The sequence below is a fragment of the Camelina sativa genome, chromosome 14, assembly GCF_030686135.1.
Source record: "Camelina sativa cultivar CO46 ecotype springtype chromosome 14, ASM3068613v1".
NCBI lineage: Eukaryota > Viridiplantae > Streptophyta > Magnoliopsida > Brassicales > Brassicaceae > Camelina > Camelina sativa.
Genome location: NC_141893.1, coordinates 541,803 through 556,087, shown reverse-complemented (window position 1 = coordinate 556,087; position 14,285 = coordinate 541,803). Strand labels below are relative to the sequence as shown.

The 14,285-nt window shown below is 34.4% G+C and overlaps 2 protein-coding genes across 2 annotated transcripts; both read left to right on the top strand.

Moving 5' to 3' along the window:
• Nucleotides 1-1,425: 1,425 nt before the first annotated feature.
• NAC003 (NAC domain containing protein 3) lies at nucleotides 1,426-3,830 on the top strand. Its single transcript, XM_010458885.2, has 6 exons — nucleotides 1,426-2,238; nucleotides 2,344-2,600; nucleotides 2,711-2,851; nucleotides 2,941-3,174; nucleotides 3,257-3,385; nucleotides 3,491-3,830. The coding sequence occupies exons 1-6, from the start codon at nucleotides 2,055-2,057 to the stop codon at nucleotides 3,698-3,700; spliced, it is 1,155 nt and encodes a 384-aa protein (XP_010457187.1). The 5' UTR covers nucleotides 1,426-2,054; the 3' UTR covers nucleotides 3,701-3,830.
• A 5,501-nt stretch (nucleotides 3,831-9,331) lies between these two features.
• On the top strand, nucleotides 9,332-12,017 carry LOC109128622 (NAC (No Apical Meristem) domain transcriptional regulator superfamily protein). The gene is made up of 5 exons (XM_087484595.1): nucleotides 9,332-9,392; nucleotides 10,721-10,839; nucleotides 11,033-11,154; nucleotides 11,744-11,876; nucleotides 11,961-12,017. Exons 1-5 carry the CDS (start codon nucleotides 9,332-9,334, stop codon nucleotides 12,015-12,017), a joined length of 492 nt encoding a protein of 163 aa, XP_087340721.1.
• The last annotated feature ends 2,268 nt before the right edge of the window (nucleotides 12,018-14,285 follow it).

Here is a 14,285-nt window from a genome sequence, read left to right as displayed (position 1 = left end):
ACTGGGTCAGCGCCTTCGTAATTTTTTTACTAGTATAAACGTATCTACTAAGATTTAGCAAAAAAAATTACTTTATACTATGATTAATTTTGATTATCCTCTATTTTATCTTTTAAAATATGATGTCTGTTTTTTTTTAATCTACGGCTTTTACAAAGTTTCCTCTATATATAAATTAAAACGTCAATGTTAACTGGAGACCCTTTCTGGATTTTTCCAAAAAATGAGCCATCAAATTTAACAAACGGAAACATGTTTAAGATAATAAATAAATATAGTAATATGAATATCATACTACGTGCTGGGAGTGGGAGTAACAACTGTCACATGATAAGTGTAATATGAATAACCACTTTTGTATCTCTCCGATAGAGAGCTAATGGGTTCTTAGTTTTTTAGTATGTATCCATTCGTTTGTTTTGGTATAACATTTAACCATTAAAACCAAAAAAAAAAGAAAAAGAAAGAGTAATATACGTCACTATGTCAATCTTTTGATTAGAATTTTCAAAAAAAAATGAATACCATTTTCCCCTCTTTTTATATTAAAACAAAAAAGATTGGCGAAAGCAATGTATATATTCTTTATGAACGCGATATATACTTATGTTCACTAAACTTGCTACGTATTTAGCATCACAATTTTAACTCAACTAACCCTTCTAAATACACAAATACATCATATCACTTCAAAAATTCTAATTCGCTATAATTGCAATAAATCATCGTAAAAAAAAATGCTCATCAAGATATTCGTTTACTTTAGGGATACAGTATGTCTATGGTTCTCGTTTTTTTAATATATATATAAAAAAACAAAATTCTTAAAGAGATCAGAAGGTAAGTGATAAAAATTCCTCATCATGAGATCGTTTTTTTCTTTTTTGCAGTTTAATATTAACTTTGAATGGGCATGCCAATTCTTCTTTTCCTATATATTATCTGGTTACGGCTTCTACGAAGCTTCCTAATCGCATATAGAGATACCTTTTTGTATCTGTTTCAACATAAATGACGTTTAACTTTTAATCAGATACCATCGGAATGGGCCAACGAATGTAATAAAGGGAAAACATCAAACATGTTCATGAAATAAATGTAATTTCTTCAGAGTTGCGTGTTGGGGGTAACTACTAGTGGCACGTGATGGAAACTATCACGTAACTACTATTCTATATGCCCTTCTTTTTGATTAAAAGCAAAATTGCAACTTTGCTAATCCTCTATTTTCCCTTCCTTTTCTGGTTAATACTATATAGTATTAGTTTTTTCTTAAAAGTCACAAGGTACGAGAGAATTTGTTGGGGAATATTTTTCTTATTCCTCAATATCTCCGGAATCCGAACAAATTCTCTCCGGAAGCTGACTTATACAGATATTGTGTATGTCTCGTATAAATATTCTTGTAGCGTAGATGGTTAAGTAGTTCTTACACACAGCATAGTTCGAGCCCTCTATTTTGCAGTTTGTTGGTATAAAATTTGTTTACAAAACGACAAAGTTTCAAAATATGTTCAAAAAAGACACACGGTGAAGGAGTTTTCGCTCAGCTTGATCGTCGCATCCGAAACACCTGTTCTGCAAGACTAGTATTCCAAAGCTTCAAGACATGCTTCTGCTGTGGTTTCGGACCTCCACCATCGCCCCACCACCTAGCTAACTTTTTTTTTTCTTTTTATGTATTGTTCTAGTACCGGGATTGTTCACCCCGGCGTTATACCTGTTGCTGCAGGCACCACTCGATCTATGTAATTGTTAAACTATTAAGTCGTATAATACCAGAAATTTTAAGAAAAAAAAATATAGGAGGGTTATTTAGCGGGTTACTTTTTAGTTCGGGGTGTTGACTTGCATTTTTCCGAATTTAAAGGGTAAACTTGCAAAAAATAATTGTTTGGAGGATTTTTTTTTTGCACAAAACCCTATAAATAATGAAACCCTTTATTCGTCTTCCTCCTTGGATTTAACTTGCAGTTGCAAAAAGAACAGCAACAATGGCGAAAGCTCTCTCCTACATATTTTGATCTTTTTCTCTTCTTTTTATATCCCTTTTTATGTCTTCGTTTATGATCGCTGCTGGAGAAATGGAGACTCCGGTGGGTTTAAGATTCTGTCCGACCGACGAGGAGATCGTCGATGATTACCTCCGGCCAAAAAATCTGGAAACTGACACGAGCCGTGTAGATCAAGTCATTAGTACTGTCACTATCTGTAGCTTCGATCCTTGGGAGTTACCTTGTAAGTCCCATCTCACGAGTTACCCTCTCAGTACAGTACTGACTGTTATATCAAATCAAATCATCAGCTAGTTTCTGATTTTGAGATTTTTGTTTGTTTGGTCAGGTCAGTCCAGGATCAAATTGAAAGATAAGTCTTGGTGTTTCTTCAGCCGTAAGGTAAACAAATACGACAGAGGTGAGCAACAGATCAGAAAAACGAAATCTGGGTATTGGAAGATAACTGGTAAACCAAAGTCTATCATACGCAACCGTGTTAAGATCGGTGCGAGAAGGGTTTTGATGTTTTACTTGAGTAAGGAACTCGGTGGCTCCAAATCCGATTGGGTTATGCACGAGTACCACCTTCTCTCCCCTGTTCAGGTACTCTGTTTTTTTTTTTTTTTTTTGGGGTTTTATTTTGTAACTTTTTTGAGCTGCGATGGTGATTTGATTTGAATCTGTACAGTAATGATTTTGTGTAACTGTTACAGATGATGATGACATACACCATCTGTAAAGTAACGTTTAAGGGTGAAGAGAACGAGGTTTCTTCTCCCTCTGCTGGTAGTGAAATTGAGCAGAGTCGCTCTTTAATCCCTTTACATCTTGTGAACAATTCTGGAGGATCTGAGGTGGGTCAATCTCGATACCTTTCTCTGTTTCTCTTCTTTTATGTCTGACAACGACCGACTCTTATTTGTGTTCTTCTCCTTTTTTTCAGGATTCAAGTCAGTTTGGTTTGCAGGAAGAGGCTCATCAACTCGATGATGCAGCAATTATAGCTAGTAAAGAGGAGGAATGGAAAACATGGTTGAATGATAATGATGGTGAGGAGAGGAATATCATGTTTTTGCAGGACAATCGCAACGATTACAGACCTCCACAGTCATTGACTGGTGTCTTCACTGACGATAGCAGTGATGATAATGATTCTGATTTTCTATCTCCAGCCACCGTAAGCAATGTTTTACCTTGAGAATCCTCTGTTTTCATATTTCATCTCATAAAAGCTAAATTTTGGTTGATATATATGACAGAATTCTATTGGAACTTCGAGCACTTGTGATGATAGTTTTGGTAGCTCAAATCATCGCATAGACCAAATCAAAGACCTGCAAGAGCCTCCTAATTCGACAGTCGAGTTAGTGTCACCACTAACTCAAGAGGTGAGCTTTATTATCTCTCTTTCACTGAGGCTAACAATCCTTAATGCTACTTTGTGCCATTCATTACTCACAAACGTTTTGGTTTCTTTGATATGATGGTTCAAGGTGAGCCAAGCTCTCAGAACTAATGTTGATACAAATGAGATGAAGAAGAAGATGAATCCTTGTGATGATGCACGTGGGACTGAGATTGGAGAGCATAAATTGGGTCAAGAGATGATCAAGAAGAACAAAAGAACTGGTAACTTCTTTCTCAGGATGGTACAAAAATTCGTCAAGAAAATTCGCCTATGTTCTCCTATCTCAAGAACATGATGTTAAATAAATGAGATCACAAACATCAAACATGAAACACCTTTTGTTCTTCTAATCTTGTTTTGTAACTTTTTTTCATACTGTATGTGTGCTGTGTCCTAATATATAAAAATGGTGTGTTATTTTGTGATAAGAAGTGGTAGAGAAGACAAAGATTTACCAATTGACCGACAATGTCTTATCTTGTTTTGCAACTTTTCCATCCTGGACGTGTGTTCCATTTTTTTATATAGTAAAAGGTAAATATTTGTGATAAGAAGTAGTCAGTTAACTCCGAGTTGTAAAATTTGAATTTATCGTGCAGCTAACCCAAATGGTCAAATTTTATTTGACGTAGCAGCAATTAACGTCGACTCTTCTTAGTTCCTACTCCTACCTAAACCCCACAAAAGATTTCGTTCAACAAAAGAAAACAAGAATAGATATATCATATATGCTTCAATTTAGTTATTATGTCAAGAGTCTCTTTTTGGACTTTTTTTTCAACATTATCATACATATATGTGTACACGTGCATGTTGTCATCGTTGACATCGTTGATCTTTTTGAATTCATTTTCGTTTTTTTTTTAAGGTAGACATACAGTAGTAGACTACTACTACTAGTAGTAACCTGAGCGAAAGATAACATTTAGAGCCCATTAGATAGCCCATTAAGTGGCGGATATACGTAAATGTAAAAAGTTGAGAGAAACCCTAGAAGAAGCTCTCGACTGACTTGCGAGAGAAGAGAAGTTGCGTCTTTGTTTGCCTGGCCGAGGTTTGGTCACAAATTGCTATTATCTGATGTATGATTGATTTGTACAAAAAACGTAACTTGGATCTTTGTGATGTGTTTATTATATAGGATGATGTTGAAGAACAAAGAGGCGACTCCGACGTCGGTGTGGATTGATGTCAACAACTGTCCGATTCCGGATGGTTATGATGTTGGTCAGATCCGTCCGCGCATAGAAGCAGTGTTGGTGGAGAAGATTGGCTGCTCATGTCCTCTCACCATCAATGTCATGGGCGAATTGGAAGGCATCACTGATGAAGACCTGCGAGAGTTGTCTTCGACTGGAGTCGTTGTTCAATTCGTCCCACGAGGTTATTTAATTTTCTCATCTCTTTCTACAACCAACGAAAAGTGGAAATTAATTATTAGGGTTGTCTTCGACTGGAATCGTCTCTCAACTCTTGTCTGAATGTATATCCTTCAGGTACTGGGACAGGTAGCGGGAAAGTTTTGTCTCATATGCTTAATTGGTCACATGCTAATCCACCACCGGGGAAGATTATGTTCATATCGGATTCTGACAATATCTATAACGTCTCCCGCGGCATTTCCTACCTGCACAATCGTGGATTCGACATTTTGCTGGTGTATGGAGATACTGTTAAACCTGTTCCAGGCCTCTCCACTGCTTCCATTTGGGAATGACAAAGTTTACTTTGCCCTCCTGCTCGTCTTGAAGAAGAAATGGATGGGGAGACAAAAAGACAGCAGCCTGAAGAAGAAATGGATGGGGAGACAAAAAGACAGCAGCCTCCCCTGCAGTGTGAAACCGGTGATTCTGCCTCTTTTGTTTGCACACTCTGTTGTCATTACACAAGCTTTAAGTATTTTAAATGCCAACTCCTTGAAGATTTCACCACGCATCTCAACTCTGAAGAACATAAACGCAGAGTAAGCACATTGTTTTTTTTTTTTTTTTGGGTAGTCTTTTAAGTTGTTTACCTTTCTTTCTTTCGTCCGTCTCACCCCATGATGTTACTCGTTCGTTTGCAGTACTTTAACCTTACTTACTTTCCCCCCGGCCCCGGAGGTGACTACTCTTCAAAGGCAAGTTTCTCTCAAAGTATCTTCTTAATGATAATTAAATAGACAAAAAAAATCTTTGATTTTAGTAGTAACCTTTGGTTGTCTCTAAAACATTGTAGAGAAAGTCGAAGCCTAAGGTGGTCAAAGCCGGGCTTAAATGTTTCCATCTGATGAATTCTGTGGTGATGAAGAGCAGCCACTCAAAGGCACGTTTTCATATCTGTAAAAAATTTCCTTGGGAGTTTTCAACAGAAAGAGATAAATCTGATTTACATTTGCGTTGCATGAATTTGATTTGCTGACTTCGGTTGTCTCTAAAATTTTCTAGAGAAAGTTGGACATGACGAAGAAGAAGAAGAGGAAGATGAAGAAGTAGATGGCCGAAGATGTTTATATAAAAAACTTTACAACTTAAAAAAAGTTCAAAGCCAACGAGAAAAGAGTATCAGAGACTTCGGTTATGTATGCTTAATGAATCTGTTTATGATGGTAAATTTAATGGCAGCGAAGTCAAATTATTTGTAAAAATTGAATTTATCATACAGCTAACCCAGATGGTCAAATTTAATCTGACGTAGCAGCAATCAACCTCGACTCAACAAAAGAAAACAAGAATAAAAAATTATAAAATCAAGATGCTTCAAATAAGTCTAATATCTCTTTTGGACTCTTTTTGATCAACATCATCATATATGTGTGCACACGTGCATGTTGTCATTGTTGATGTTTACGTCTAAAGCCCATTTTAGCCTAAATTGCCTAATGATAACCAATAATATTTGGTTCAGAGTTGTTGATACGTAGAAAAAAAAAACAGAGTGTGCATTGGTCTAAGTTTGAGAGGTGTTTTTGTGTTGCAGGAGAAGTTTCACTGCCAGGTAGTAAAGCGGCGGAGGAGGAAAATGGTCCGATCCTAATTCTATTTGCCTTATTTGATTCTTACTTTAGTGAGAATCATAATTCGGGATTGCCAATGAAGGTTATATAGACAACCTCTCTAAGGCAAATATGTTCCCTGCAGTATGTCAATAGATGCTTGAATACTTTCCAAGATCAGTCTTCTTCCACTAATAGATGCTTGAATAATTTTCTGTGATTCATGTTAACTGTTTAGTAAATCTCAGTTTTACTAAACTCTGTTATGATTGAAATTAAGTATTTTTCGTTTCAGAGATCATTTTTAAAAAGCGTGACAAATGGCGAAGAAGTAAGTAAGGATCTGCGATGTCTCTTGATGTTTTTCTGTGTCGACAATGGCTCCTCCACTTATAGATATAGAGAAAGAAGTTGAGATCGTTAAGCACATGTAAATCTCTTATTGAGTTGTCACCGATACATTCTTGAGGATTGGCGTAGAAATAATCTTCTTCCTTTTGATCATACGTAGTTATAAACTTTTCTATGTGTTGGTTCTCCCATCCTTTGTCTTTGATGGGTTTCTTTGACAGCTATTGCAAAAGTGACGATGAAAGGTACCTATTCTTCATCTCTTCCACTCTTGTCAAGTCAAACAGAAGATAATATGTGGTTTTGAGCGTCAAATAGAGGGGAAGAGAGAAGAAGTACGTAATAGTAGATCGTCCCGGTCCCACATAATATTTAAAACTTACCGTTTAGGTTAAGTTAATGACCCGATCTCTCTCAGTTGTTGTAACGTGATGAAATTAAACGGTCCAGATCTCTTGACCGTTCCAGAGGTAAACTTTTTCCATTTATTTTATTTATTCAACTTACAACACATAACAAATCCAAAATGGTGAATATGGTTAGCAATGTACTTGCTTAATAAATATATCTAACTTTTTGACGTCGTCAACTTATCTTATATATTTGTTGTATCTTATTTGGAATTAAAGAATTTTCGTATGTTACCAAAAAAAAGGATTATATATCGTTTTTAAAATTGCTTATATATTATTATTAAAAAAAGAAAGAATGCTAAAAACCCTATTTTGGTTTGGAATTTTCGTATGTTGTGGAATTTTTTTAATAAAACTGACAATTAGGACTCGATCAATCAGTGTAATAATAAATTGGTTTGGCTATAATAATAATGAATCAGTTTTATTCAAGAATTTTTGTGCATTGAGACTGATGTTCATCTTAACCGCCATCATAGTACCATTAGGATACAGAGTTGGTTGAGGTAAAGAACCATAAGGTTCATAGCCCTCATGTGGCTGTGGAGACCACCACCGTTCCATGCAATAACAAAGATTATAAGGTATGATTTCGCTCATAATCACTATCAAGTTTTATAAGTAGAGCTTTGAGAAATTGAGAACACATGAGACTTAGGGCAAACCTAAGCTGTTATTAAACTTTGAAAATATTGGAATTTAACTAACATTAGCCAACATTAAAGACCAAATTTGGTGCAACAATATAACTTAGAAAATTGAATTTAGTAATGAAAGTCATTTTCCATAATGAAAATCTAATGATAGTAACAGCAAAAAGTATAGATTAAGATGAAAGGCTTGGTATTATCATAGATAACCAACATTATCATAAATAATCTAACGTTATCAACATTATGTTATCTACAACGACACATCTCTATTATACAAAAATGGGATGTAAATTAGAGGAACCTTTAATTAGTTCAATACTCACATAAACATTAGGTAAAGTGTGTATTTATATATATATATATATATATATATATATATACATATATGATGTGAATGAAAATTCAAAAGAAGAAGAAAAGGATCATGAATGTAGCCTAGGTTCCGTCATTTGGAGATACGAAATCAAAACTCCTTTAAGATTTTGTAATTATAATGTTATTTTTTTTGGTGCCACATCTATATATCTCTATGCCATTGCCATGCATATCATCTGTCTAAATGCATGAATTAAATTTGGAAATAGGTACGAAAATGCCAGCAAGGCAAGAAGAAAGCAATAATTTTCTAGGGATGTTAGAATTTTCTTCTAATTACCTACTGCCTACTTTGTATATTCTAATTAATGGTGGAAGTTTATATAAAGTTGTTGTCATTTGCTCGGTTTGGAAAATGGCTCGATCGATCGTTTTGAGTTCGTAGACACAACACAATATACATAATTGCAACCATTAGCGAGAAGCTCACAAACAACATGGTCTAAATTAAAAAAAAAAAAGCTTACAACAATTCGCCATAAAAAGAAAACAAAAATCTTAACAAGATTAAAGATAAGCACCCTCAATAATGTTTTCTAAAAAGGAATAAGATGAAAATAGTAAGCGTGTTCACACGGCATAATTAAGGAAGCCACAAGGCAGATTCGAGTTGATCACCTTTGTTTTTTGCTTTGGGACCCATCACCTTCCTTAATAAGCTTTTCCATTTTTATTTTTTAAATATATTTTCTTTTTCTTATACTACTACAGTATAGGGGATGCTGTTTAATATAATCGACGGTTCACCCAAACCGATTCAATCCAAAATCCAAATCCTAAAACCGATTATATAAAATTAATTCTTAATTCCTCTTCTTTAATCGATAAATGCAGTACTACAGTATGTTAGTTGGTTTAAATCCGATTTCTGTTTGCTTACATTGATTAATCAGTAATTTTCAAAATTGTTAAGACCGGAACCATATACCAATTGAACCGAAGATCCATATAAATTTAATTAAAATAAAATAAAAACAAATATTTGTCGGGGGTTATTTAAACGCCTTGCTTTCACTGTCTTCCTCCCTCCAAATTAAATATATACCAAACAAAAACAAAACAAATATATAATCGGAAAAATACACAGAACGATCTCGGCGGCAAAGCACTTTAGTCTTTTACCATCGAAATCGGTGGGTTTTGATTCCTTTTTGAGAATAATGGAGGATAAAGTTGGGTTCGGATTCCGTCCGAATGACGAGGAGCTCGTCAGAGACTTCGGTTATGTATGCTTAATGAATCTGTTTATGATGGTAAATTTAATGGTCACCGAAGTCAAATTAGTTGTCGTAATAAAAAATTGAATCTATATATACATTTTTCAAGTACATTTAGCAAATAAATACTGAAATTACCATTTATTTACAAGACTGTCGTTGTTATTAATTATTAATTTGTTTTTTATTTAATTAATTAATATTAAATTTCTATTTTTGAAAACAAGATTTTCTTTTCTAAATAAATTTTCAAAACAATGGAAGCCACTCTCTTTAACATTAAGTATTAAATTTATAACTAATTTGATTAATATGAAATTTCCAATTTTACAAAATAATATTTTAATTTTTTCATACATAAATTTCCTAAACAATCGGCCTACTCAATAAACGAATTGATTTTCAATCAAGGATCATGCCGAGATTTTGATCTCAACGCATTGATCTCAACATATTTAAAACTAAATTTTACTTTAACGGGTTTGTATGATGAGTTTTTGTGGATTAACAATCTTTGAACATGCTGTCTGACCCGCCTAACATAGCGGATTTGGACTATAAAACCAACACTAAAACTATTAGTTTATCTCATATATACTGTAGAGTTTTAATCATCGTTTTGAAAATTAACTTATAAATTATTTAGTACATGAACTACAAATGGTTATACATACTATAACACATTCTTAATATTCCAAAAGAAAAAAAATTAAATACACATAAAAGTATACACTAACATATTATATAGGCATATACCTCTGTTTAATTCTAGAGAACAAAACAAATCTAGAATTTTATATTCTATCTAACAACAAATTTAATGTAATTAAGTTATTAATTTTATAAAAAATAATAAGAAGAAAAAAAATTCTAAATAAAATTCTAAATTAATTAGAAAAAAGTTAATTGATTGAGAATTTAAAAACTAAATAAATTAAAAATTATTATTTAAAATACAATAATTTGAAATCCTAGTGTATCATACAGCTAAAGTAACCCAAATGGTCTAATTTAATTTGACGTAGCAGCAATCAACCTCGACTCTTGTAGGAACAAGAATAAATAATCATAAAATCAAGAGGGTTCAAATAAGTCTAATATCTCTTTTGGACTCTTTTTAATCAACAATCATCATATATGTGTACACGTGCATGTTGTCATTGTTGATGTTTAAGTCTAAACCCCATTAGCCTAAATTGCCTAATGATAACCTTTATTTTTTACCACCTCCAAGGCTCCAACTTTGGTTGTTCAGACTTCAGAGTTGTTGATGCGTAGAAAAAAAACAGAGTGTGAATTGGTCTAAGTTTGAGAGGTGTTTTTGTGTTGCAGGAGAAGTTTCACTGCCAAGTAGTAAAGCGGCGGAGGAGGATGAGGAAGATATATTGGATTGGAGCCTTTACCTTGTTGATGTTGTCACTTTCTCTCTCGAACCATTTCTGTCTAAGAAGGTATTAGGAAAATGGTCCGATCCTAATTCTATTTGCCTTATTTGGTTATACATGTTCTTACTTTAGTGAGAATCATAATTCGGGATTGCCAATAAATATATCTATCTTTTTGACGTCGTCAACTTCTCTTATATATTTGTTATATCTTATTTGGAATTAAAGAATTTTCGTAAGTTGTTTAGCAAAAAAAAAGAATTTTCGTAAGTTACCAAAACAAATATATATATATATATATATCGTTATAAAAATTGACTATATATTATTGAAAACGGGTTTTTGGAAAGAAAATGGATTCAACACACCAATCATTGGTAAGTGGAAAGATAGGTTACATGGAAACGGAAACGAAAATGCCGAAACGAAACATTTCGGAAACGGGAAACAATTTTTTCAAAAATTAAGTAATGGAAACGTGTGGAAAACATATATATATATATATATATATATATATATATATATATATATACATAGATATAATAAATCTCCAAACATAAAAATCATATTAAAAAATCTGAAACAACACAAATTCAAAACATAAATATTAAATAGTTTAATTAAAAATAAAAACTTAAAAAAATAAACATTCAAAATCAAATTTTTTGACCAGCATCGCCATATATTTAGGGATTTTAACTTTTAAGCTACTAATTATTTTATATTTTTTATCATTATATGTATCAAGAATTCTTATATTTTCAATTTATTTATTTATTAAATTTTGAAATTATAAAAAAGAGTTTTCATCGCGTTTCCAAAACGGAAACGGAGTTTCCATCGTGTTTCCAAACAGAAATTTTTAGGAATCATGTTTTTGTGACTTGTTTCCGAGTTTCCACGAGTTTTTGTTTCCGAAACGTTTCGGAAACAAGAAACGCACTTCAAAAAGAGTTTTCATGCAACATAGGTGGAAAGATACCAATGGCGTTAAGATTGGCGAGAAGAAAGTTTTGGTTTTTCAGTCTTATGAAAATCCCAATGGATCCAAATCCGATGGGGTAATGCACGTGTATCAACCTACGTTTTTGCCTCTCGAACAGGTAAATTATCCATATGGCTAAGTTGATACACTTCTAGTCTCCTATATATGTGGTATTTGATATTTTTTTTGTTTCTTTCTCAAGTGTGGATTTGACCGTATGTTTTCAAAGTGTTCTTGTGAGATATCTTTTGGGTTTTGAAAACGTTACCTTAATTTGGACAGAGAACATATGTTGTGTGCAAAGTAGAGTTAATCTAAATCTCAGAGAAAACGTTGGATTTCTTATTGATAGGTAAAGAGTATATATAGATACAAGAGACTTGATGTACAAGTAGAGAATATTGACTAAAGATATACTCAAGAAGATATGGAACATATCCTTTTCCGTAACACTCCCTTTCAAGGTGGAGTGTGTAAATTTAGAACACCCAACTTGGACCATAGATACTTGAACTGATCACAGCCGAGAGCCTTAGTAAAGATATCAGCTGGCTGTTCTTTAGTAGGAATGTGAGTAGTAGAAATGGTACCGGCAGTAATCTCATCACGAATAAAATGACAATCACTTTCAATATGCTTGGTTCGTTCATGAAAGACAGAATTTGCTGCGATTTGAAGAGCTGCTTGACTATCACTGAATAAACGCATGGGCTGAGTATGATCGACGCCAAGAAACTGCAAAATCTCCTTTAGCCACAAGAGCTCCGTACAAGTCATAGCCATGGCACGATACTCTGGCTCAGCCGATGAAAGAGACACACGACTTTGCTTCTTTGTCTTCCATTGAAGTGGTGAATCACCAAGCATAACAATGTAACCAGTAAGAGACCGCCAAGTAGAAGGACATTTGTTGTAATCGGAATCACAATAGGCATTCACTTGGAGCGAAGCGGTGGAAGAAAGAACGACACCTTGACCAGGAGAGGACTTTAAGTAACGAACCACACGTTGTGCCGCATCCAAATGATCGACAAGAGGAATCTGCATGAACTGAGCAAGAATGTTCACAACGTAACTCAGTTCATGACGCGTATGAGTCAGATAGACAAGACGTCCAACAAGACGTCGATATTGTGCCGGGTCTGAGTACGGTTCACTCGTGGAATTCAACAGCGTATGATTTTGCTCCATAAGAGTATCAAACGGAGACGAGCCGGAAAGACCACACTCATCAATGATATCAAGACAATATTTCCGCTGAGATAAGAATATGCCATCAGGTCCATGATACACAGAGTTTTAAACCCTATTTTCCTACTGCAAGTGCACAGCAAAGAAGTAGTACTTAGGGGTCGAATCCCACGAAGACCAAGTTTTACTCTATGGTTCTATTGGTTCAATTTCAAGCTAAGACAATTCAAAGTTGGTTTTTTGGTAACAATTTAAGCGATTAAAAACGGTATAAAAAGGCAATAAACAAAACACTAGATCAGGGGTGATTCTCGGGAATTTCAGAGATAGCAACTAAACAACTATTCAGGGCATAGATTAAGTACCAGTCTAGAACTCAAACATAAATATAAACTGATCCACTGTCGTGGCATCAATAACTCTATCTGATCGATTCTGTGCGGAAACGCGGAGCACCTGCTCAGACATCCGGAGCACATGCTCGGCGGTCCATAAACCCTAAACTGTCGTTTGAGCCCAGAATCGCAGACAAGCATTAAAGAACAGGAATGATAAGTTCACAAATCACCTACACATCAACTTTCGCAGGTCTAGGATAATTTGCCCACTAATGTCTTTTCTAGCAACCTATTACACTTTTGATGAATAGATAAACCTAGAATCATAGATTGGGTGATCAAATCAACCTAAGCATTAAGTCTAACAATAGTGAAGACAATCAATTATATAAAGCCCTATTTGTGTTCTGTTGCTAACCCATGAAACCCCTTTGAAACCCCTAATCTAGCAAAGAAATCTACTCAGACATAGAGAAATGAATCATAGCAAAAGATGAGAAATTCAATGACATAAAAATAAAAAGGGTTCAGAGAATCCTTCACAAGGTAGCCGCTCTTCTCCCTCTCTCAAAAACGTCGCTCAAAAAACCAAAAAGAAAGAGTATATTTTTCTCCTTAAATAGCATACAAGTAGAGAAAAATAAGGAAAGAATCCAAATCAAATCTCCCTATTAAAAATCGATCTCCTCTCTCTTTCTCTCACAAAGGATCGCCTAAAATAAGGGGAATTAGGCAGGGAATTGGCGCCTAGATGCTTGCCACGTGTCGTCATGAATCCGTAGAGTTGGGAGCATGTGCTCGGAAATCGGGAGCATGTGCTCCTGGGTCTAAAATCAGCTTTTCTGCTCCAATTCAACTCCTTTCTGCTCTGATTGCTCCTGCTGTTCCAATCCTTGCTTTTAGCTTCCTAGCCTCTTATTATAACCTGAAAAGGACTCAAACAACTACAAAACTATCAAATAAACAGGGTCAAAGTGAGTCAAAACCGTAACATATCA

Excerpts from the sequence above, each read along its gene's own strand:
- NAC003 (XM_010458885.2), top strand. The coding sequence starts at position 2,055 with ATGTCTTCGTTTATGATCGCTGCTGGAGAAATGGAGACTCCGGTGGGT. Across the intron at positions 2,239-2,343 it reads CGATCCTTGGGAGTTACCTT|GTCAGTCCAGGATCAAATTG; the intron begins GTAAGTCCCATC and ends TTGTTTGGTCAG. Across the intron at positions 3,175-3,256 it reads ATTTTCTATCTCCAGCCACC|AATTCTATTGGAACTTCGAG; the intron begins GTAAGCAATGTT and ends TATATATGACAG.
- LOC109128622 (XM_087484595.1), top strand. The coding sequence starts at position 9,332 with ATGGAGGATAAAGTTGGGTTCGGATTCCGTCCGAATGACGAGGAGCTC. Across the intron at positions 10,840-11,032 it reads AACCATTTCTGTCTAAGAAG|AATTTTCGTAAGTTACCAAA; the intron begins GTATTAGGAAAA and ends GCAAAAAAAAAG. Across the intron at positions 11,155-11,743 it reads AACACACCAATCATTGGTAA|GTGGAAAGATACCAATGGCG; the intron begins GTGGAAAGATAG and ends CATGCAACATAG.